Source organism: Anser anser (assembly GCF_964211835.1).
Source record: "Anser anser genome assembly, chromosome: 7".
NCBI lineage: Eukaryota > Metazoa > Chordata > Aves > Anseriformes > Anatidae > Anser > Anser anser.
In genome coordinates this window covers 30,986,257-31,011,951 of record NC_139727.1, presented here as the reverse complement: position 1 = coordinate 31,011,951, position 25,695 = coordinate 30,986,257, and the positions used below count along the sequence as shown (strand labels likewise).

Here is a 25,695-nt window from a genome sequence, read left to right as displayed (position 1 = left end):
CTACAGAGTAAGCGCAGCATTACAAGTTCACAGTTTCTCACTGTACTATTTATATGCCATTCAAGGTATTTTATTTATAGCTCTATTCACCTATGTTATTGCAACATTTTTTTTTTAATACAAGTACTTTGTAATCTTAAATAAGAAATACATGGCTCAGAGAAAAGCCTCAAGTTTTCCAGAATAGCACACCATGTTATACAACAACCCTTTGTCAGACGCCTCATGGTTTGATTTGTGACTGACAGGCTAGCTCAGGTTACGCTGGTCCTTCAGGTTGACAGAATGTGGAAGAACTGTAACAGGGAGGAAAGCATGGGGTAGAGTAGTGTCTTGGTACTACTCTGGGGTCTTTTCAGATTTCAGTATCTTCTGATACTGAGCTTTTTTAGTTCAATAACCAGAACACTATGAATTTGGACAAAGATCAGGGGTTAGTTTCTGCTGGCACTTGCAGTGTGAAGAAAATGGAAAAAGAAAAGTACAGCTCACTTGAAAAAAAGTTTGTCGTCTCATACTTCTGAAATGAACAGCTTCAATATGACCAACAGTATTTACTTTGTCTCAGCAGAACTCTGAAGACAGACAACATACACCATACACTTGCATACAAGTTACAGCAATAAAACCAATCATTTTAATTGAAGCCATTAAGAAAACAGGTGAGGCAGTATAAATGATAAAGTTATACCTAGGAAGGAAGAGCTAGCACTTTCTAAAAAGCTTTAAAACAGCAACAGCCACTTTACAAAAGATTTCAGGGAAGAGAAAGTTTTGTAAACTACAGGTACTGTATAAAGGTAACATTAACAATTATCTTATAAAATACAGCAGAGACAAAATGGATACTCAAGCTCCTTTGAAACTAAGCCTTTTGGGGTCTTGGTTAAAACGTATGTTCAAAAACTATTTTGAAACAAGGACTAAATGCTTCATATTTTTAATTTACAGTTCCGTGGCATAAACATCGCACTATACACATCTTCCAAACAAGCAGTAAATACAATTTTGTTTAACCATGCGTGGTGTCATCTTCTACAAAGTCTTTGGCCATTTCTGCTGTGATCACATCAATATGACTAACCTGGTGGAACAAGAAGAAATATAATTATAAGTAGCTGCCTACAGAATAAAACAGCCTTATTTACAAAAGCTCCAGTTGACTCAGCAATAAGCTTACAATGAATTTCTAGTCTCCTTTTAAAGAGAAGAGACAGATATTTAAACTTGGAAGGAGAAAACTCCAACACTAGACTGTGATATTTCAGTGTTGCATTTCTAGTTATAAGACAGATTCCCTTCCAATTCTTATTGTAATGCACAAATGCACAGGTTAATAACGTTCTCAGTAAACACCATAATTAAAAATTGTTTACCTTGTTTCTGAATTTTACACCATAGAACTTGTCAGCTGACTCTAGCAGTTCAGGCCTAAAGGTTGTTGTTATAAACTGAGCGTGTTCTGCTAGTTCCATAATCATATCTAAAAAAGAACATAAGATTATTTATTAATGTCATCTTTCTACTAAAGTAGGGTATGTCTTCATACGAGACAGGCAGAAGTTTGCTGTTCCTTATTTAAAGTGAACATTTGGTTAATATGAAAAACGTTCAAGAAAGGACCAATACCAGGTTTAAGTATCATCATTAATTCCATTCTTACCTCTGATAAATTCAACCATTCAGCAAGAATCACTGGGTATTAAACTTCTATAATAGAAAACAGATAAAGCACTTTTCCAAATCAATGTGGTGAGCTAAACGTTCATTTTTCAAACTACTTTATTTCAAAACCAGGACTAGTTCTACCACGCTAAAGCATAGTAAGGAGACTCTTTAGAAGCTGTAATGCCAATACAGAGCTTCTACCCAAAACCTGAGTCCGCAAAAGTTTTGGAAAGCACAAAGTTAAATTCTAACGTGTTGGGATATTTGAAAGTGTGCCTTCGTGATTAAAAAAGCTTTCACCCGAGACAGCAAGTAGTAGAAGACAGACAGTCATTTCAAACACACGAAAGATGAGTACAAGGTAGATAGTTACCTGAAACAGCTTTTCTGTGTTGAGCATCCAAGGCTTGGTCAATTTCATCGAACAAGTAAAATGGGGCTGGATCACATTTCTGGATAGCAAATATCAGGGCTAGAGCTACTAGGGATTTCTGTCCACCTGAAAGTTGCTGCATTTCTCTCATTTCACCCTGCTTCCCTGTGAATGATACCTAGAGGAAAACAATGCAACAGGAAGATGAACAGGATTAATTAAATGTTACTTTTTTAAAAATGGGAAAACTGTCATTTAAAAGAATACTCAAAGTATTGAAACGCAAACACTTCTCCTTACCCTTATGCCAACTCCAGTGAACTGGTCTACAGACGGAACACTGCTCTGTGATCCAGATCCCCTTTCACTCTCCGTACTGCCTTCACCTTCATCCTGGGACTGACTGCCTTCCACATCTCCTTTCTTCATCACTAATGTGGCCTTGCCACCAGGGACTAACTTCTGGAATACTTCACTGAAATTTTTTGACACCTTAAAGGAAACAATCATTTTTGTATCATGAAATCAAGCGCAAACAACAGCTGTTCTTACATGCTCTCAGACAGTATTTGTTTCAAAAATGGGAAGATCCACATTCAAACTTAAGCACTAGTTAACAGGATACAACACTTGGTCTAAAAACATGGCCTAAGCCAACTGCTTTTGTAGTACGATATTTTTCACTTTTTTTTCTTCAAAAAGATGGTAGAATTCAAATGGAAAACAGCAAAAGCTGTTTGATAAGCGATTTACTTCAGTAAGCTTCAGATAAGATGTCAGTTAAGCAAATGATGTGTAGGAGAAGCCTTCACACACTTTGCACTTATGATCCTTTAATAGCATTAGGGAAGGCTTAACTAAAATCTAGAGAATGTATCACTAGACCTTCCCCAGAAAGGTCTACATAGTACAGTCAACAGAAAGGAAGCATTTAAAAGGTTTAAAAAGCAGCTAGAATGTCAACATAGTCAACAGCAGCAGCTACTTAAAATGCCAGCTTTTTTCTTTTTTCAGCATTAAACCCACAAAACAAATAACGTGATGCTGTCTTTTCTTACTATGTAACAGCCACGCTTAGTGTATGTTTCTTCTCATATAGCTGAGGGGACTATTTCAACTGGTCTTTGCTACTGTTGTCATCTTGTTACCTGTTTGAAAGTCAGCTGAATAGCCTCGTATTTCCTAAGCTCAAGCACATTCATCAGCTCCATGATGGATTTGTAGCCCCTGTCCAGTTCCTCTTGTCTTTTTATCAGTTTTTCCTTCTGCTCTGAGAAATTTACAAACTGGTCTAAAGCTTTTTTATTAACATGACTGTACTTCTTCAGTTCTGTATTGCACTGCTCCAGCTTGCGGAATAACTGTGTATGGAAAAACAAAGTTATTTGCAATTCTAGCCACATTTGACACTCAAGATGTAGATGAAACTAGTATTTTGGATCAGTACCTTTTTTTTTTTTGCTTCCCCCCCCAATAGCATGAAACCAACCACATTTATTACCTGCTTTAAACTTAGTGTCTGATACTTTTCAAAAGCCTCCTGTGGAAGAGAACCCAGTTCTCGGATTTTCTTCATGCATTCTTCCTTCTTCTTGAGGAGCATCCCTTGCCTGTTAGTCATTTTTTCAAGTTCTTTTGTGTCATGGTTAATGGCATCCATATGCTCCTTCTCCATGTTCTTCCAGCGCTCCATGCTCTTCTGCAGCTCTTTAATTCCTGCTTCTGTTTTGTCAATGGAATTATCCAGATCTGAGATATTGGGGAAAAGCACAAAGTGGTAAGTCTACATACCTGCATAAAATCCGTAATTATCCATCCAACGATTTATGAAAGAGAGACAATTTAAAGAAAGATCTATTATGAAATGAACAGAAAATTAACTTCAAGACAAAAAGTTAAGATTCCCTCTTCCCTTCCACCATAAATATACGGCTTAAACACAAAGGCTGTTATTGTTAAAGTCTAGAAAGACAAGCAAAAATGAGTGTGAACCACACAGATACTATTTCCCATTTGACAGTAACTTAGTTTTAGACTGTTAGGGCAAAATTCAAAAATAACTGTGGAAGATGACGACTTGTACAAAGGTTGCCTCAAAAGCACTACACCCTGAAGCCAAAATTCTGTTATCACTGACACCTACTTGTTGGTATTACAGTGTGCAATTGCAGACACTCAACTTGTTTGATTTGCACAAAATCTTGCTTCATTTAACTTTTGAATCATGTTCCAAAAAGTCTGTTGCACACTATGCAACTACTATAGCCTACTCAAAATGTATCATTACTTCTCATATTACAATATGTATGAACTTTCAAAACACTGGAGATTTTTCTTTGAGTAAGTAGCGTTACCAACCATCTGACCGTGCCAGAGTATCTTTCACTCGTTTGTTGATAGCCTCAAGTTCTGATGTTGTAGCTGTAAGAACTGTGCCACCTTCTGTTTCTCGTAGTTCATTCAGTTCCTACAGAACAAAAGTAAATACCATCAAGCTTCCGTATCGGAAGGGAACAAAAGTGTAAGCCAGATAACCAACTTATCTTCCACTATTCTACATGTAACTTAAAATATTTTAGTACAGCTTTAGAGAACAGTTAAATCTTTATACTTAAATCTTTAACCAGATCATCATTATGATAGCTCTGTTCTATATATACTATGCCTACACATAGGCAGTATATATAGACAGGATTTTTTTGGTCAGCATCTCACATGTTCCTCAAATAGTACACTGAGATTTAAGTAAAACACGCAACTCAGCTTGGATTAAGGGAAGCAAGAAATACCACTAATTACAGAGAGAGATGAATACATATTTATCTAATCATTAATACATCAAAGCTCTGGAAATAAACAAAAATAGACTGCAAAAATGCACTGAAAACAAAATCCTTACTTGTTCCACTTGGTCTAAGCGTTTTCTCAGATTTTCATTGAGATATGTTTCAACTCTTGTGATAATGCCTTCTAGCTTAATCCTCTCATTCAAAAGCTGTCTGTTTTCCTGAAAAAAAAAAAAGTATATTCGTTGTCTCAACTGACTCTTAATTCATTTTTCCCTTGTTAAAAATTAAAACAAACCCATTCTTCACAGAATTCTGCGTATGAGAATATTTCACATCTTTGGATTGTCACTCTAATTTTAGCAGGTAGAAATAACCAAAACTGTACGTTGTAAAATTCACCCAGCATTTAAGGAAAACATACAAATATACTTAGCAGATGAGAAAACTCCAGATGTACCAACCCCCACCTGGCAGAACACTACTCAGTTACAATACATTCAGCACTAGTGACTTTTCACACAAAAGGACCAAAATAAGTTTTTATTGGAAAGGTACCACAGTCAATGACAAGACATTTTCATTTCTCCTCTTACTTGCTGTAGTTGTCGAATTTCGTCATTAAGAGCATCCACACGTTTCTGATCCTCAAGACTGAGTTGAGACAACAAATCGGTCCCCAGTTCTGCTTTTAGCGATTCTCTAGTTGATTCCATAGCGTGTAAACTTGCCTCCAAGCTCTGTAAGCTGCGTTGCTATGGAACAGGTATTAGACAGAATAATTCCTCAGAGCAGCCCACAGATTTATGAATTTCACTTTTCTATTTATGTAAATATTTACTGTGACTATCTCTAATCATCTTTTCATATTTCAATTATGATGTTAACCAGAGAGGAATGCAAATTTATCAATCACATCAACGAAACAATAATATAAAACCAGTAATGACATTCAATATCATTTTACTGTACCTTAGGCATAAATGTCTTTTCAGACTGCTGCCTCTTCTCCTTCAACATTTTCATTTCTGATAAAATACTGTCTCGAGAGGCTTTGAACTTTCTCTGCTGCGTCTCAATTTGCTGCATTTGGTTCATTAGCTGGTCAATTTCATTATTAATCCATACAGTGGGCTAAGGAAAATTCCATCTTAAATGCATTTCGTATCTACTAGTAACTTTAGTTTTTACTCGCTTTGCCATATTCATCTGAACTCACAAAACAAATTAAAATATTCAGTTGCACAGAAGCAATCAAGAACTATCAGCAAACGTAACTTCATGACCCTTATCAACACCAAGAACAAACCATAAAGCTTGATTTTCCCATTACTTTTCCAACACAGCACTCAGAAGATACACATTTAAACTTGTAAGGAAAACCTTGGATCTTGAAAAATACAGAAGTACAGATGTAACAATGCAATTAACCCTTACTCAAATCTGAGGCAAAGAGTAATTTTTATGGCAACTGTCATACAGGTCAAAAGGACTTAATGAACTCAAAAACAGAAGAAAATTGCATAAACCACTTCTGCCCCCAAATTCTAGGTACTAGACCTCAAGATGATGCTACAGCATTAACGAGCTTCCAGAAAAAGGTGACAGTTATTTGACTTTTCATATAAACAGACTAAAAGACCAGGACTGTCAAACAACTCCCTGCTTGATTATAGTATAGTGCTCTCCACACCACCATCCCCAACATATGCTGGCTATGTTATGTAGCAATTCAGGACACAAGTACTAAAAATATAGCACAAGTCGGAAGAGGCAGTGAAGGTTACCACAGGTAACAAGAATACCTGGTTATAGCGGTTACTATAACAAAGGAGTAGAAAGTATCATAGTGTTTAACCTCATCTCTAAGCTTGAAAGACCAGGACAAAACATTAATGGTGACATTTTAACAAAGCTCCCTTGTTCTGAAGCCTACAGTGACCAGCCTCTGAGAAGCAAAATACTGGACAAGATGCATGACAGGCACTCCTGTATCAAATCCACATGTGCTCCTGTTCCCTTCAAAGCAAGCAAGTCCTGACTGTATTAAGGTCAGTTAATACTGAGTCATGGATGACAGCTTAGAAGCACTCAATGCTTCAATTACCATGTTTCGGTTATATTTCCCTGGTACAGAAATGTTACCAACAGCAGTTGTATAGAAAACTATTTCTTAACTATTTGCATTGAGCTAAGAATTAGTTTTTTAAAAAATGCAATCCTGACACGAAAACAACTGTTGTATTTTAGAATCTGTTATTTTCACTGGTGATACCAATTTCCACATGCAGGGCTTCTGTTTGTTTCTACTTTGACTTTTGTTATTAAAATCCATACAATAACACACAGAACCAGGTTGCACAAGCAGACATAACAAATGCCACCACTGATACATAACATTTACAAAAGTCAATCTGTTTCTCATCCATTACTGCAACTGCAAAATGAAAGCAGTCATCACACAACCTTTCCCAAGAAAAACAAAAGGATATTTTCAATGTTTCTGCGCAAGTTTTCATTGAGTTTTGCTTCAAGTTCACCAAGTTCTTCTTCTGCCTTTCTAACATCTTTTTGCAATTCTAGCCGGGACTTTCTTGTGTCATAATAACCTCCAGTCAAAGCACCACGATGGCTGACTTGATCACCTAAACAGCAAAACAGAATGAGACTATAAATTGCACATCATATATTCTCCATATTATTTAGAGAGGTTTTTATAATACAACTTTGCAGAAAAACTGGAACATTCCAAACAACCTGAAGAAATGCTGCATTAGCGTCATGCATCAGTGTCAAGGATTACATTACTTGAAAAATATTATGTGAAGTATTTATTATAAGTTAAACGTTTGTTTTGGTATTCAACTGAAAGTATTTCATTCCTCAAGACCAACAGATTGCTATTATTGCCCTAAAAAAAAAAAAGCTAGTGCTTAAAATTAAATAAGAAACCATGCAGCTTACAAGAAAGTGTTTATATAAGGAGAAAATGTAAATGCCTAGAACTACCAGCTTTAAAAGTCTTAGACTTATTGGGCAGGGGGGACAAACAATAAGAGTGCATGGAGTCTGCCCTCCAGGAGTAGGCAATTATCAAGAGGTATAAATAATTTTAGAGAACATAACATGCACCTGGCATGTGGAATAGTCCACCTTGCACTTACCAGTAATTAAACCCATGCATTCACACCCTCAAAGCTATTTCAAGTTGGTGGAATACACCAGAAATATTCCAGGGAACACATGACTGCTAAATTTGAAAGAATATGCCTATAAACCTAACCTGCTTTGCAATTCTCAGGATGGAAATACATAGCTACTAACTTTTAGATCATAAGATAATTCAGGAACTTGTGAAGATATTCTATATTTTCAGTATTCTGCCAACTGCAGCGTTGTATATATCAGTCAGGTATATTATTTAAAATAACATTATTTTGACAACACTAATAGACTATGATTAATGAACCTCAACACTTGCATTTTTCCAATAAATAACTTATAAAATTGCAACATTTACCTTCCAGAGTAATACAGTCCATGGTGAAAGCTCTGGCCAGCTGGGTAGATACTTCCATGCTACGGCAAATTAGAGTCTTTCCAAATACATGTTTGAAAGCTTTGTCAAATCTTGGATTGTATCTCAGTTTACTGATCATAGGAATGGCATCCTGAAGTTACAGTTATTTTAATGAGAAGAGTGCAGTAATATAAATACGGCAAGCAAATTGCAACTAATTCAAGCACATTTCAAGAGAGCCCTAGAAATAAAAGCTACATCAAGAGTAAAAATGCAATACAATCTGCCTTATAACACCGTATTCTTTAAAGTTAAGCCTATCTCTAAATCACTGAAGATGAATGTTTGTCTTCACAATCAGATTTCTAGAATGAAGACTTCTGGAGCTCTGCATATCATGATACAGAGAACTGTCAAACCCTGAACTCAAAGCACAATATTGTGAACGATTACTTCAGAAATAGGTAAAAAGATGACACACTGACTGAACATTCAAGACGAATACTGTATGGAAATCAAGTGCAGTATTTTGCAATTTTAGTCTTCAACAGCTAGGCTCGAGCATTAGGTCAACTATGAGTCTGCTGGGAATCTTATCTGAGTATTAAATTACTACAGAAACAAGCTTAATATGTATCATTTATTGGCAGCAAAAGAAATCCTCCTCCAAAAAAGAGAGACCTGTCTGCAGAGAACAGGTTACAAACATTAATACAGTTAATTATTACTAGTAAAGCCCTCCCAAAATAAGCACGCTAGAAATCTGATTCTTTTGTTTGCTTTTTCCTATATTTATCCAAGGAAAAAAGGAAAGTAGCAATTTTTAAATAACTTACTCTACCATGATTATTGTAGGAAGTCATTATATTTAAACAATTAATTCACTAAGTTTTGAATGTGAGCAGATTCTTCCTTGAAATGCTTGAGTTACTTTTTAAGTAGTTGTCACTGAAGGTCTTTTTTAAATATAAAAGCACAAATCATTTCAAATAACTGAGAAAGTGTCCACAGCTGTGACAGGACACTATCCTCCCATTCAACTTTCATCCATGGCAGGCTTTCAAATTAAAGAATTAAAATTTAATAATCTGTGCAATTAGTTGTCAGGTTATAGGAACACTCTTCCTTTTATTAACACCTATGTACTCAGAAAGGGAAATTCAACTTCGAAAAAGAAATACCTGGCAAAAAAAGTGTTTTGCTATCAAAGGGTTTTTGATACTGGGAAGTGATACATTAGTTGCAGTATTTAATTGCAAACATTCAGCACCGAAGAATATAATGGGCAATAGGCCCACACAGTTCAAACAACAAAGGCTTATATTTACGGAAAAAATAGAGGAAGGCTCGAAATGAACACTCACATTAGTCTCAGGATAAGCAGTATCTCGAACATCCAGCTTGTTCAAAGGGAGGAAAGTAACTTCACCAGGAAGGTTCATTTTGTTAAATTCCATTAAGATTTTTGTACTGACTTCATCAGAATCCACGATGTGATAAAACAACCTAATTAACAAGTCCAAGAAACAAGCAAAAGCATGACGGTGCTAGAAGCATAAATATATTTGTACGTGAACACTAAGCAGGCAGGTAATGTCACATATCACTCACTGTACAGCCACACTGCACTTGCTCCAGTTCATTTTTGTGCCTTAAGACTAAGTAAGCAGATGGCATTAGTTTTATTAGAACAAGATCACTGAAGATTTTTACATTCTACTATCCAGTCACAAAAGCAGCTCACTTACATGTTGAAACTGTGCACGTAGTACACAGCTTTTTTTTTTTTTGGTTCACCTGTAAACCTCTGTCCTCCATACCACTTCAATTCACCCACTACTCAGCTTTCTTTGCATGAGTTTACAGAGTTTGTCTCAACCCTCAGTACACAAACGAGAAAAGACGACTACATCTATAACCCTGTGCATGACAGACTAGCATCAGAAGGACTGAAATGTGATCTCTCCTTTGCAAGCTGAATTAGTTTGCTTATTATTGCTTTTTTCCAAACCTCAGGTGACCGCAGGATTCAGGGAGAGCCATGAAGTACTTTAAAAAAATAAAAATTCTCACATACACAGGTGTTTCAGATGACAGGCAGCATTTCAAATTTTTGAACAAGTATTAGCATGAACTGGACCAGGGACTGATTACATACAAAAAAGATGAATTAATTCAGAACTTGAGATGGTGCCAATGGACACTCCTGGAATATATTACTTAAAGACTCACTGAACACACCTTTTTCTGGTGTCTAAACTGGCAACTGCTACTTAAAAGCTATCCTTGCCCATGCGATTTTCTAGCATAAGTGAAATAACTCCTATTGTTATCAGTGAAACATCAGCATTACTTACTGTAGAATGCTCTACAGTGGACAGCTTCTGGCAAGTATCTGGAGCATGGGTCTTGGGCCTTGCCTCCCTGCTCCCCACAAACTCCCTCCCACCCTGGAAGAAGTTTAAGAGGCTAGGATCAAGTTTTTAAAATAGGCAGAATTCTTCTTAGTTCCTTCTTGATGTTTTAAATGATGCTATGTAACAGAGTTTGAAAAGAGGAAGACCAAAGCTCGAGATTACAAGGAGAGCAAAAAAACTCTCAAAAAAAAAGCGGGAAGGAGCACCAGATTTGATTGCAACACTGCAGCTGCATAGACGTAAGTAACACTGAAGAGTAATTACCTGTTCCCCGCAGTAACTTCAACACAAGTGTAGAAAGCTGGTTCACATTCAAAGTTGTTCATCACAATGCCATGATAGCCATTTAGAACATGCTGGTTTATGCCTTTTCGACGGAAGTGCTCCAAAACCTTGTTTATGCTGTCTATACCATTCAAAATGGCCTGTTAAAGCATAATTCATTATTGCATTGCAATTACAAAAGCTAGAAAACACATCCATTTTATCTTCAACTTCTAGAAAAAGGTAACCTCCTTTCTCAAACTCCTGCTGACTAATCAGGAGTTGCTGCTTTAAAGTAAGATACCTAAATAGTTAAGCATACCACATCTTAGGGTCTGTTTCCTTTTTTTTAAAAAAGGAATATATGTATCAAAAGTATTGAGAAGTATTCCATATCTACCTGGTCTCCTCACCTCTCCTCTGTTATCTTAAGCTTACAAAACTAATAAACTAATTTCAAAATACTTCTGGAGCTAGAAATATTTGGAAAAAACAGCCTACAGATACAATTTATCCACCTTAGTTATTTGGTTAGTCTTACCATCATAGCTATCTTTACGAGGTTACTCTGACTTTTCCATTAGGATGGGAAAGAAAAGCTTCCACATGGAATTATCACAAAGCATCTTACCTTTCCCGTTGCTGCTCTGAGAAGCTGCTGTTTCTTTTCTAAGTCCTCCCGCTTTGCAGCAAGAGCTTGTTGCTCTGCGTTCTCCTCTCTCCATAGATAACTGCATACATAAAGCATAAGTATTTTAAAGGTGAATGAAATTTTTAATTTTTATTTTTTTAAATCTAAAGACTGCTAATTGAATGGGAAGGCTAAGTGCAGAAGTTCAGACATGGCTATACTTAAAAACATACCTACATGCCATGTGAACAACTACACAGTTGGGGTCCTTCACATTAAGTGAGATTCAGACATATTTCAATTAATTACTAACTTTCTTTCGCTCTGTAGTTCATCCTTTTTATTTTTCACTTCATAGTACTTTCTGTCCAGTTCTTCAACACGAGCCTTCACTTCATTAAGATCCTGGTCCAGTTTCTAACACAAAGAAAAGATCACTATGAAACTACAGCTCTTTTCAGGTAAAATTCCACCCCCACCCCCCATCAAATTCAATACTAACAATTACTACTTAGAATTCAGAAACAATTCTTACAAAGCTTTTCACAAAACAAATAGTTACAAACTATAAAAGCACTAAGAATAAAAGCGTCTTTGGCAGCAAGTGAGCAGCAGCAAGTTGAAGTGATCAAACAGACTGCAAAGGAGGCACAAACTGCACATATGTGTGTTATACAATGAAACAGCTCACTAGGTCATTGCACGAAACTATATCAAAACACTATCATACACAACCATGTGTAGCCATGTTCTGAAGTAACACTTCTGATAAGAACATACATACTAGTCTTGCGTATCATGCCATGCTGATATTAGTCAAAATTTTAGCCTGCTTTCCAGCAGTATTTGTGCTTTACCACAGCTGCCATCAAAAGCATGCTGTTGAAGCAAATGCACAGACCTCCGTCCCTTCCTCATTATAACACCTGCCATTCTCAAAGCAGCTTGGGGCTAGCATGCAGATTACATTTTCATAGTTATCTACATCCAGGAGGACCAGCTACTCTCTCAGTAACAGAAGTTTTTCCAACCTAACTTTGTAAGTTCCCCATGAAGTTTCACCCAAGACACCTTATGTAACTCCTTTAGCTTGAGCATAAATCAACCTTCCCTCCGGAGAAGAAAAGCGAGACATTTTTATTAAAGGAATCAAGAACACTTCAAATTTAACACCTTCACTTCTATCTAATAATTCCTATTGAGCCATACAATAATGTTACAATCAGTGGTAAATGTTACTTATTTCAAAAATCAACTCAGAATCATTACTTACACTACATGGGTGATGCCTACATCAGGTATTTTACCAGAACACTATTCTTTTTAAACTATATTCCTAGATCTTTTTTCAGACTGACCCTTGATTTCAGTAGATATATTACACAAAGACAACAAATGTCCCTCAGCACACACAGGGTGACAGCATTAGCAATGGATGCTCTCTTACCCTAAGTGAAAGATTACCCCAAATTTCACTCCTGCAGCTCCTAGCAAAGGTGATGTTTTTGGAGTGCACTGCTGTATTTGCAGTTACGGCTGTTTCTGAATGCACGGGAACTAAAATCTGAAAGTTATGCAGATAATACTGAAAGCTTAACCTTCTGCCACTGATAGGGACCCAACTGCTAACCAGCTGCAGTTGTGATGCAAAGGTAAAGAAAGCATTGGCAGCGGAGTTTGAAAGATACTGTTCTCTTGTCTTCCCTGAAGAGGGAAAACACCCAACCTCTATGAAAACATAAATTGTTATCCATATGGAATGGCCACATTCATCATAAACAAGAGCAAAGCAGATTATGTCTCTGAAAACTCAGGCCAAACACTTTGTGGGGAAAAAAAAACAAAGAAAGTAAATGTAAACAAAGTTTGAGGCAGTGTTGAGGGGAATTCAGAGTTTATCTGCAGGCATTTCCAAAAACAGATTTTTAAAAGACTACACCCCATCAGAAAAGCCTGTATTCATTGTAATTATACTTACACTGTACTGTTCCAAATTTTTCTCCTTATTTGCCTCTGTATCCTCCAAATCCTTGTGTATAGCTGCAATCTGCCGCTTCTTGTCATTGATGGCTTGATCTAGAGACTTCAGTTCTTTCTTTATCCACTTATCCCTTTCTTCTTTGGATGTGAACTGGCTTCCCCGACCTTGTTTTGCATAAAGATCTGTTCTTTCCTGCGTAGCCTGTGCAAGTCTATTTTGAGAAGGGGAACACATGCTGTATTATGAAGAACTCTTGAATATACGAAGAAAAAGCACTGAGAATTACCATAAGAAATTTCCAGAACTGTCACACCATGCTCTAAAGATTAAGCACCAAATCAGTAACAAAAAGAGAAGGATCACATTGTACACAATAAAACCACCCAAAAGACTTCATAAAACAGCAAGTCCGTAAAATTCCACAAAATGGTGAAGGCTGAAAATTAAGTTCACTGAATACTGACTTCCCCCAGCCTTAACACCCAACACTAAAGGAGGCTTCTTTACACAAGGACAGACACCCCTTTCTGAAATATTAAGTACAACTCTGAACATATCACACATGGCTGTTCTGCTAGTTATCTTGGTTCTTTCTAAAATGCTTTGAGTTCCCATTGTAGAACATCACAGACCTAGCAATTCCTCTCTCTTCTTTTTCTTTTACACTGTTGAATTTTGGCTCCGTTTCTGCTAATTCTTTCTGTTTCTCCTCAATTTTCTCAAGAAGCTTTTGCCTCTCTTTTAACAGTCTTTTCTGAAAGTAAAACAAAGCAATATTTAAAGTGAGGTAGTATCAAAAACTCTGTATCATTAGATAAATACATAATTCTGAAGAATAATTTAAGCAATGGAATTTTGCAGTCTTACAAGTATCTCTGATACCACATTGTTTCAACAGTTAAGTGAATTCAGTTACAATTAGGAAGAAGACATGCCAAAAACTTAAGATACCTGTTCTGCAAAGCTTACAAAGTAATGAAAGGCTACAGCCGAAAAACAAAACTTAGAATGTAAAGCTAAAATGTCTTCAAGGTACAAATATACTACCTTGCACCGACCACCTTTTATTCACTCATTATAGTTACGTACCCTTTGTTCACTGTTGCCAGCTAATTCATCCTGCAGGTCTTTAGCCTTAAGCTCTAGTTTAGTCCTCTGTTTAATCTGCTCCTGTCTTTCAGCACTAAGTTGTTCTTTCTCTTCTTTCATTGCAGAAATCTTTGTCTTCAGCTCACGAACTTGCCGTTCTATTTCCTATGCAAATTTAAGTATGTAGAATTTTAAACACTATATGCACATTTCAGTATCTAAGTTACGAGCATTAGGTAGATTAAGGTACACCAAGAAATACAATAAATTTCTCCCATTTCCAAATAGGATGAAGGCATAGGTTAGAAATTAATTTTTAACTTTACTGGTTAAAGCTCTAAGTGTAAGAGCTCTTTTCATTTGTAGTCAAATAACTCTGGAGTCTGTGTCTAAATTCAGACTTAGATAAAATGTTTACATACACAAGAAAAATAAAGAATCTAACGGAAAGGAAAAAGACACCCCTCGTTTTAAGTATTTTTACCTCCATTTTATCTCTAGCATCTTGCTGTGCATCTCTCAGCTGCCTGGACTTCTCTCCACTTGTCTCTCTCTTAGCAGAAAGCTGCAGAGAAAGCAGCTTAATTAGCAAAACTGTTTTAGTAAACTTCCAGTTTCAGAAAGACAAGCATAATTTGTTGAATTAGCAAAGGACATGGACAGGATTTTATTGAGGAACATAAGCAGAAATCAGCAAAAAGCAAAACAGCTCACATTAAATTTTGTAGTAGACAATGTATTTTACCTCATCGAGCTTAGCTCTGGTTTCATTAAGCTCCTGATTATAAATTGTATATTCTAATGCTCTCCTCATTTTATCCCATTTCTGGTACTGAGCCAGCTCTTCTTTCTCCTCTTCAAGGGTATGAAGTCGTTCTTCAATGTATTTCAACAACTCATTGATCTTCTCTCGCTTGCCCTCTTTAGAAAACAAAAGACAGAAGTTCAGTTAAACACTTCAACCTCTTCCAGTGATTAACTATTTGTCAGCAGTTATGAACACAAAAAGGAGAACCAGTGTCCAGGAGATTTTTACCTGTTTCTTTCATTAGTGAAATACTCTCTTCTTTACGTTCATCGTACACTCTGGTACCAGCTACTTCTCTTAGTAATTTCAGTCTCTGAGAGTCAGGAGCTGTGGCCATCTGGTTGATCTGAAAATTCAAGATCTATAATTTCAATATCCTGCTCTAGACATATGGCTTAGTCAACAGATCAAAGACTGTACTTTGCTTTTTTTTTTTTTTTTGCTGTGCCTGCTTGCACAAGGTTTTGGGAAGATCTCTACCATGCCGCTTAAAAGGAAATTACTTTAGAATTGCTAGTATTCCATTTGTAATTCATTTTGTTGTTTTTCAAATGCTACCGGTTCTTACTAGAACTCAGGAGCTCCAATGTTATGTAAACCACAAAAACCTTTACAACCTCAAAAATATATTTAGAAGAGCTAAAGCTCAGGCCTTTATTCCTGCTGCTAAATCAGCTAGTTTAAACACCTCCATAAAAAACACACTAAAAACGGGGAGGGGGAGAGGCTGTTAAATGTTAAAACAATTCAGTTCATGGAACACTCATTAAAGCCAAAACACACAAAGCCAAGGTAGAACTCATTTTCCTTCAATACAATTTGAGAAGTTGCATTATTTCAAAAGTAGGTAACTGTTTCCAATTTGTATTACACTAAAATCTAGTACTAGTATTTTGACTTTGTGCTTGCTCTAAGAGTCACATGCACCAATCTCCATTACAAAACAGTGATTTTCCAGCTGAAGTCCATTTTTTAAAAACACACACTCAGCTGTGTAGAAGAATTTATGTTACTAAACATTTGAGAGGCTGTACTTCTGGGTCAGTGTTGGAAAGGAATTCGAAGGTGGCTTTGCGCTGTTTCACATGTCCCTGAATTAGAGAAAACGAGGAAATAAGCGGTAGAAACAAAAACTTAAGCAAGGTCGAGATAAATTAACTTGGACGCAGTGTTAAAGATGAGCTTTGGGCAGTGGCCAATTGCTGGCTGGCTTTGAGGCGCATCTGAGGGTCTCTGATCAATGGGGTTACAGGAAAAGTGTATGTAGTGGAGAAAAAAGGGCAGTAAAGGCTTTCTGTTCAAGAGCCATCAGCAGTCCATGTCTTTCATCCCTTCAGGTCACCATTTTTGCCATCCAGTCTTCCTCAAAGTCTCCTGCATTCCCCTTTTGAGTAGTCTTTTCAGTAACCTTTTGGAGCTGGCAGTTATCACTGTCTCCATCATGTCCCACTGCTGTGAGCCATTAGAAGTCGTTCCTGTCCTTTGTCTCTAGATCTGATATTCTTTGCTACATTCTTGGGTCTTGAAAGCCATCTAATCTGGGTGCCATTAACACAGGTCACACTGTGAGCCCTTTCCAGGCTTTCTGGTTCCACACATTTCCCCTCACCCACAATTCACAGTGTTTTTAGCATATTAACAATTTTCTACAGTCAGCACCTCACCTTGAAGCCCAGAAATACATGAACTTACACCAATACAGTCACATGAATTAAGTTTATTTTGCATGGAATTGCAAAGGTGATTGTATCATTTCTAAATATCAACATTTACTGCATTAAAGCATTTTTTTCCATTTTAAAATCAACATGCACTACTCCAACACCTGCAATGATGCATCTAGAAGAATTGTTTCAAACTAAAACAGATTTAAGTTATTGCAGCAGAAAACCAAACCTAACATTTGCCAACCAGGATACATAGTATTTTTGATAGTAATTTCTTTCACTTTCTGTAAAAGAATCTTACCTTTCCTTGTTTGACAATATAGTATGGGTTACTGCGAGAAAATCCAGCACTTTCCAGAAGATTCATTACGTCATTTTTCCTGAAACGTTATTGTGAATTTATTAAAAACACAGCAAAAGTGACAGTGAAGTATCAGAACAACATATCACTTACTATGATCACTGTATGCAATGTACGCTCTCTTCAAAAAACCGTAAGATAATACCTAATTCTAAGGTGAAATTGGGATAGAAAAGGACACCAGCTAAAATCCTATAGCTCTGGAAAAAAGATGAACACCTGGCTACACAGAGGTGGCAAATACAGGTACATATCACACAGAAGGATAATAAACAACCTTAAGTCTAGTGGCTGTTATTAAAAAAAAAGAAAGAGGCAGGCCTGAAAAATACTATATAAGCAGTTAAGCAGGATATTAATGAACGAATTAAATTGTAAATTCAAAGAAGTCTGCTGTCTATTACACAAGGACTGATGTCCTTAATGTCAAACTACTGGTACTCAGTGTTATACAACTAAATCAGTATTGTTCATGGAACTCATGAGAAATTGCTTCAGACTAGAGATGCAAACGTTTACTATGACTACGTAATTTTACAGAAATACTGCTCAGCTCATTCAGCTAAGGCAAAGAAGTACCTACGTCACCATTTTCTTGTCTAAGAAATATTGGTCCTTCTTGGCTCCAATGACTCTGCGAAGTGAGACTTCCTCTTTATCAATCTTAAGAAAACAAAGACAAGTAAATTTAACTGTTTGCAGTAGGTATAACTAATCCAGAACATTTACTGCACTTTTTACAGGAACTGATTCAAAAGCAGCTCTCATACTAACTATTTTTTAATAATACTGAGAACTGGAGTCTGAAATGATCATCTATTTCTGAAGCATTTAACTTACCGGTAATCTGTTGTCCGAATTGTCAAATATAATTTCCACAAAAGCTGAAATAACACGAGGGCCCGTACCTTCCTACAAAAGGAGATATTTTGGTTAGATAATTCCCTCTTTAGAAGGATTTTGAGCTCATTTATCTTCCCTTCTCCCTGACAATTACAATTCCCCTCTCTTTCCATGGATCTGAAAGGGAAGAGCATCTATGTAAGTTCCTGTACGTATATTTTTAGTTCTGAAAATCTTAGATATTCACAGGCATGCATTAAATTAACTACCTATATATAAAGATAATGTATTACTTTGTAATAAGTTCCCTTTTACCAAAGTAAAAAAGTAAACTAACATGTTTAAGAATGCTTCCAAAATAACTGGTTTAAAATATTTACATCCCAGCAATTGACCATTTTTATAGTAAAATTGAAATGCATTTATTCTGATGTCTTATTATCATACACCTCACTTACATGCAACAAAGCCAATCTCTGCTCTGGGCGAAGATGACTGAACTCATCACTGAGGACAAACTGAATTGCTGTAATAAAAAACAGAGGATTTATTCTGTCCTTTAGAGAGAGATTCAGCAGTTCCTAATGTAAAACATACCATTGCACATTACTGTCATACCACTACTACTATCTTAGTGTTCTTTTCACAAAGAAAAAAAAACATCTGCTGGATTTCATTCATCACTCAGCCTGCTGTACACTAGAATTTCTCAGAAGAAATTGCATTGTCACCATCGTACTAGTTCATTGAATAAGCAATTAACAATGCTGAACAACCTAGGATTCACACGCTTTTCTCTACAAATACATAGTACACAAGCCTGGGTAAAAACACTAAAATATTGAACACTTGACAATTCATATACACTGACATCACAAAGTCCGCTGGCATCTCTACCTTGACTCTCTTCTCCATTGATGCTTCCACACCACATAATCATACGTTAAAAGTTTGTGTGTTCAAGTAAGCTTTGCCATAAATTTAGCCAGTAAGAATGTGTAAAGTAACTGCAAATATTACAATCAGTTTTCAAGGCAGGTGATACTTAGAATCAGTTTCCTCCTGTAAATACTTTTCTGCCATTTAAAAAAATCTTAGAAGACTCTTAAGAGAAATTGAATAGTGATGATAAACCTGAAGGTAACTAATAAGTGCATTAAGACCTTCCTTTTCATCACTGTCATATAATGATCTATCTGCTGGTACCATAAAAGCTGGTCAAAGAAACTCTCTAAGACTCAATTTGGAGTTTTAGAAAGCAGGCATTTTTTAATTGTGGCACCGGATGCATGGGGGATCACTTCACCTAGTGTGTGTGCTGAACTGTCCAGGCTACAGGGGTTATAATCAATCAAAACAAACATATCAATCAGGTTTCCAAGAAATAATTCTCACATTCATACTATTTCCCATCATTTGGGAAAATGTGGGAACGTTCCTCACATACACGCATGTTTCCACTGGTGGTCTTCCAGGGGTCTCTGGTGGTCGTCAGTAATCTTCCTCACTATGTTCACTGCTTGAACCCAGTTCTTGTGCATGCTCCAGCCATCTCCTTCTTTCTTATCTTGTTGTTCCAACTTACCCATCCATACTAAACTAAGCCATTTACATATCCAAAGATGTACATACCACAAGTTCCTCACCTATTCTTTACAGGCCTCTGGGCCTAGGTCATCCTGCCCTCTTCCCTTCCCCTGTCCTGTGTTACAATTATGTATGGTCTTACAGATAAGGCTGATCTCCTTTAGTAAGGTAGCATTATACATAAAAAGTTTCTAGTCTTCCTTCTAACTAAACACAGTAAAATATTTCAAATTTTATTCTATTATTCTATCAGGGAGAGAACCATACGTCCTTCTGACTCGCTATCCTGCCACTCCTTGTTAAGGAGTTCTTCAAGGAGTTCAAATTGGTAAACCAATTTATGGAAAAAAAAAAAACCACAAACACCCTTATATCACCACCATCCCAACGATATTATATAAAGAAGTTCACCCTTACCATAAAAGAAGTTGCTTTTTCCAGATCCATTTCTTCCCACTGAAGATTAAAACACAAAGTTTATTACTACAAATTGAAATCAATTAACGTGGCAACATATGTTAAATTTTGCACATAAATATTCAAGAACAGAACCCAAACATAACACAGCCAGACAAAACAAAATCTCAAGGGAATGAGATAAATTTAGTAGATGGATCACTTCGTTACTCTCTACAAACAAGACTGAGCAATCCTTTCCCCACTCAATCACAATGACAAATTACAACGCTATTCTATACAAGTAGAATAATGGTTAAGCCAATCCTATGTAGTCCCATCCTTTTATTTTTTTAATACTGGTCTCCTGGTGGAATCAACCAGTAGATGCTGGTCCCAGCATCAATCTTTTATATTTAACAAGAAAAATTACATTCTTGCACACTCAGGTTGACTCAGGTTGGGTTAAGTATTCTCCACTTGCTAATCCAGCAATGTTTTGTTTTTAAAAGATTGAAGTACCATTTATACTTCAAAGCAAAAGTTTCAAAAACATTCTGAAGTGCTTTAGCAAGGGTCAGTGTTTTGTCTTTAAGATCGGCATCTACTGTGTCAACTTCAAAACTGCTCGCCTTCCAGCAACGAGCATCCTAGGCTTTTCATCCCTTCCTGCCTGCATGATCTCTACATTAACTACCACACTGCCTCCAAAGCCCTCTAGATTCACATGTTCCACAAAAGTAATTGCTATGTTTTGTGGTAGTTTTTTTTTTATTTTATTAAATCAAGCAATAGTGAAACTAGATTCTCCAGCACCTCCCTCCCCCCCTTTTTTTTTTTTTTAAGAACACTCATATCTAGATAAAGTTTTAGCTCCTACTGAAGTAACATTACTTAATACAACATGCTGTTCAAGTCATATCTAGTTTATCAGTTCTCAGAGTAAAGCCTACCTACTACATTTCTACGTCCAAAATTAACTGTCTTCTATTGGGTCAGCAGTCTCAAAGTTGCTGCACCATCACTAAACTCAGTAAAAATGAGAAAGCAGGAGCAGACGTCCATGTACAAAAATAGGAAGAGACGTGAGAATGGTGCAGAACAACATGCTCTTAGATTAGATATTACATAAAAAACAACATTGTGAAGTTTGTGTCGCGCTTTTTGAAGATGCACATTCCAGAAATTCAACCTTCCAAAGCTGGAAGAACGATTACCTTTACTGTTTTTTCTCTGCAGCAGTTTATGGTAGCTAGTGTGCTTACTTAAAAGTTACCACACGTACACAAAAAAAAAAATCCTGTACAAGGTCTCTGCTCTTGGTCCTAGCAAGCACAGCCTTTACAGGAGGACTGACTAATACAGAGATCATAGGCCTGAATGAACAATTCACTCAGTTGCTGAAGACCTATACTGTTGTCACAGCAAAAATTGAATGGTTGAGTTCTTTGCTGTAAATTGAATGCTCCTTGTGACAGGTTACAGATAAATGTAAACAAGTTTCCAACACAGAAAATATAAATAAATTAATCAAAGGTGGAAAGAATATTAAAAACTGTTAGCGACTAATTTGATCAACATCTGAAACAGCAATGCAACTCGAGTTAGCATTAGAAGAGAGGCATCAGAACTTACCAATGACATTATGTTTTGAGCTGAATGGATCCACAATGGTTTGGTCCCTGTAGCTTCGAAAGCCTTGAATGATCACCTAACAAGAAAAACGAGAGACTTACCTCTGTTCTTAAGCACTTTTTAAACTGTAAGATTTTAGAGTGCTTACATCAATATTATAATACACTTGATTCCTCTCCCTCCCTCTGCCCTCCCCTTTAACTTTCCAACTCCAGATCAGCATCTTGCCCCTCAACTAAGTATCACTATGATGTAGGGAAAAAAATCTGTCCCTAAGAGATGCTGGCACCTATCTAGGTCAAAGCACAGCAAATGAGAGAGTTCTAAGAGTATTTTTGTAACAATCTAAAACTGCACAAGAAAATGTATTTGGATCAAATATTACGTACAGGAAAGAAACCCCCAACATATCAAGTACTTATCGTACCAGGGCCAGATTTACAGTTAATTTTATAACACTCTCCACATATAGCATAAGAAATCTACCTGCAAGTTCTTTAAGTAGAGGAATTACACACCGTAAACACTATCGGATTCTACCTATTTCATATGCAAGATGGTCTTATTTTTGTTTTAATGTGCCTAAAGACAGAAAAGTAAAATAAAGAAGTCTTGGTTCTGGGTAATTCACTTCCTAAATAAACACATACAACCTACACAACCAATTTAGCTAGGGAGCTACACAGCGAGCAGGGATCTAGAAGCACATTAAGTTTCAACCATTCTAGCAGTGATTTGAGGTTTGTCAGTCCAAATATGCACAGTACAGTGTCAGCATCTCTACTTCGATTCCCCATAGCAGCAAAACTGATCCAGCTTCCAGCACATCTCAGCATTAATCAACCCTTTCCAAACATCAAAAGCTGTGCTGGAAGACTATACATGGGCTTTCCTCTGCTCAGTAAGACATCAGAAGGACACCGAACACCTGAAGTTTTGACACTTGCTGATCTTTTAGCAAGAACGTTTACAGAAGGACCAGAACTGACATTTTATCTCTGTGCCCTTCCCCCAGCTTTTCCCCACCAGAAGCAAGATCGTGTTAAAAATAATGCCATCGATGTTTCATCACCATAACTAATACAAAGGAGGAATTACTTGTTGGGAAGACAGCAGGATGTGTTACAAAGTATTTCTCAACAGTGTAACTGCTGAAGTTTAGACAGCAAAATGAAATTTTGTAAACACGTAGCATTCAGATCTAAATCTAAAGCACCTGTATTGGAAGCAACTAAGGATTTCAGGATTTAGTAGATCAAACTATAGAAAGAAAGTTGAAGACAATGTACTAGCTGAAGACATCCCAATCACAACATCTGTTAACATGGGACCCCACCCCTCACCCTACAAAAAACAGTCCGTTCTATCTACCAAATGGAACATTTTCACAATAGTAAGCTCTGCTTTATTACCCATGGCTTTCAACAAGGAAAGCAGCCACAGAAAATCCTACTCAGGTCTGGCCACCAGGTCTAGGCCAAAACAACTACATTGGCTCATTCTGGTTTATAATTAAAAAAATAAAAAAATAAAGTTAAGATGTTTGTAAACAACGTTGCTTCCCAATTCACCAGACTTCGGGGAAAAAACAGAACTAGCAGAAGTTTGGTCTCTACTATTTTTCTAGCTTTTCCTATACTACCATAAAAACGCCCCGACTGGAATAATTCATCTTTATTGTCACAGAAACTTGAAAGCCTCTACAAAGAGCTAAAAACAACCAATCGTTATTTCTTGGACATTACTACAGAGGTACAAACTTTTCCCACCCACATCCCCAGGCAACGCTTCAAATACAGGTGGGCTCTGAATACCATTTTCCCCTACTACATAGCTTTTTTTCTAGATGGCTTCTCACTTTATCCACCCTACGCATCCTGAAGCCTCAGAACTTCTTTACTGGCTTGCATAGCCTCAACTTGAGACCTAAATCATTTTAAAGCTCAGTAATGATTTTGGGAAGCTGTAAGGTAAGAAATATTGGCAAAGTCACCCCTCAATAGCTTCACGCTCTACACGTTATACATCTCTTCTATGGCTCCTAGGACATTATTGCTAATGGGCCACCTAAATTCCCCCTCCCCATGAAACTCCTTTTCCCTGCTTTGACTTATTTTGGACTTCTTACTACAACTCTATATATCTTCACTAGTGTTTAGGATTTTTGCAATTCAAGTCTGTAGATAATTCTTATTCAAAGTCTTTAAAGCAACACGCATCATATACCAATTGTTCATTTAAAGAAATGTTTATTGAAATGAACATATACAAGTAGTGGTAAGAAAGCGGCCAAAAAAGTCAACCATGATATGCATCGTTACATACTACTGCAGTTATATGCTAACTGCGGTAATATTAACGATAACCATAACCTTACAAACTAGCAGAAGTCCATGCAAGGACGTTCCTTTTATCTGAACTTTAGCTATAGAGGGCTCTTCAAGGCTGATGCACACAGGTAGTGGTCCATGCCCGGGGCCCCAGGGCTCCTCCCCAGTACAAACGGTAACTACTGTTCCTCCCAGGAGAAGAGGCAGAGAGAAGCACTTGGAATTTAGACACATTTTCCTCAATGCACCCACAACAGAGTTTAAAAAAATAAACAGCTAACAGCTGAAGGACACCTGACAGCCTTTCGCGTACGAGCCCGGTGCGGGTGCAAGCCCACAGCCCGAGGCCGCCCGCAGGGCCGGCACACCGACGCTGCCCGGCCGCAGGGTCCCCGGGGAGCCCTCAGGCCGGCCCCGGGCCCAGCCCTCCCCCAGCACCGAACGAAGCGGCCAGGGCAAAGCCCTCAGCGCCCGAGCCAGGCCCGGGCGGGCGTTCTGAATTCCGCAGCCTTACCTGCTTGATGTACATGGCCGCGAAAGGTGCGGGAGGCGCCCGCCCGGCTGCCCACACCGCCTCGAACCGGCACAAGCGCCCGGCGCCTCCCCGCGCCGCCGCCGCCGCCCCTCAGCCCCCGGCCGCCCCGCTCCGCGCAGCGCCCCGCTCGCCCCGCACACAAACAAAATGGCGGCGGGGCCTCCCCCGGCCCGGCCCGGCGCGAACCACCGGGCACCCGAGGGAGGGGGAGAGAGGGGAAGGGAGCGCGCCGCTGGGCGGCCGGAGAAGGGATCGCGCAAGACACGCCGAAAGAACACTTTTTAAATTTCTTATAAATGTCTTCTTGGCCTTTCTGGGCTTTATGGAGGGGAAGAAGACCGATACCGCCCCCTTCACCTTAAGGATCCCCCCGGAGAGTTGGGAAAAATGGTTCCTCCCGCCGAGGGGCGGGTTGGGCGCCAAAGGCAAGTGTGAGCGAGCGGCCGAGCGCGGCACGGCGGGGGGGCGCGGGGCGGGGGCGAGAGGGGCGGCGGGGGGGGGGCCTGCAGGGGGCGCCTGAGGCGATGGGGACCGGGGCCGAGGGCCAAGTCCAAGTGTTCACACAGGACGTACAACAAATGCTTGAGCTTCACCCGTAGCTTGTATCAAACACCTCACACACCAACCCGCCCAAACCTCGGCACCCCCCGCAGGGCGCTTTGCCCGTTTTCCCGTTGTTTCCACTCATTTTTTTTCCACCCCGTGCCCCTGGGGGTCTGTGAGCCCGGGTGCTGTCACGACCACAACATCGGCACGGCTGTCCCGAGAGACAGCAACTTCAGCTCCCTCAGAGCCGCAGAATTC

The 25,695-nt window shown here is 38.1% G+C and overlaps 1 protein-coding gene across 1 annotated transcript; it reads right to left on the bottom strand.

Annotated features, from left to right (window-relative positions):
- Window positions 1–48: 48 nt before the first annotated feature.
- Window positions 49–25,029, bottom strand: SMC3 (structural maintenance of chromosomes 3). Its single transcript, XM_083843193.1, has 29 exons — window positions 24,871–25,029; window positions 22,027–22,102; window positions 20,413–20,451; window positions 18,867–18,934; window positions 18,406–18,477; window positions 18,149–18,228; window positions 17,506–17,584; window positions 15,766–15,883; window positions 15,475–15,650; window positions 15,214–15,294; window positions 14,730–14,894; window positions 14,273–14,394; window positions 13,638–13,851; window positions 11,973–12,076; window positions 11,660–11,759; window positions 11,029–11,189; window positions 9,712–9,853; window positions 8,348–8,498; window positions 7,320–7,472; window positions 5,800–5,951; window positions 5,424–5,582; window positions 4,941–5,048; window positions 4,400–4,508; window positions 3,543–3,790; window positions 3,190–3,402; window positions 2,342–2,533; window positions 2,042–2,219; window positions 1,377–1,483; window positions 49–1,084 (listed from the first exon to the last, which is right to left on the bottom strand). Exons 1-29 carry the CDS (start codon window positions 24,883–24,885, stop codon window positions 1,013–1,015), a joined length of 3,654 nt encoding a protein of 1,217 aa, XP_083699319.1. The 5' UTR covers window positions 24,886–25,029; the 3' UTR covers window positions 49–1,012.
- Window positions 25,030–25,695: the final 666 nt, after the last annotated feature.

What these genes read in the sequence shown, in the direction of transcription:
- SMC3 (XM_083843193.1), bottom strand. An exon ending in CTGCTTATCCTGAGACTAAT is followed by an intron (nt 8,499 to 9,711) that starts GTGAGTGTTCAT and finishes CTGTAACTTCAG; the next exon opens with GATGCCATTCCTATGATCAG. An exon ending in AGACACTAAGTTTAAAGCAG is followed by an intron (nt 3,403 to 3,542) that starts GTAATAAATGTG and finishes TTCCATACACAG; the next exon opens with TTATTCCGCAAGCTGGAGCA.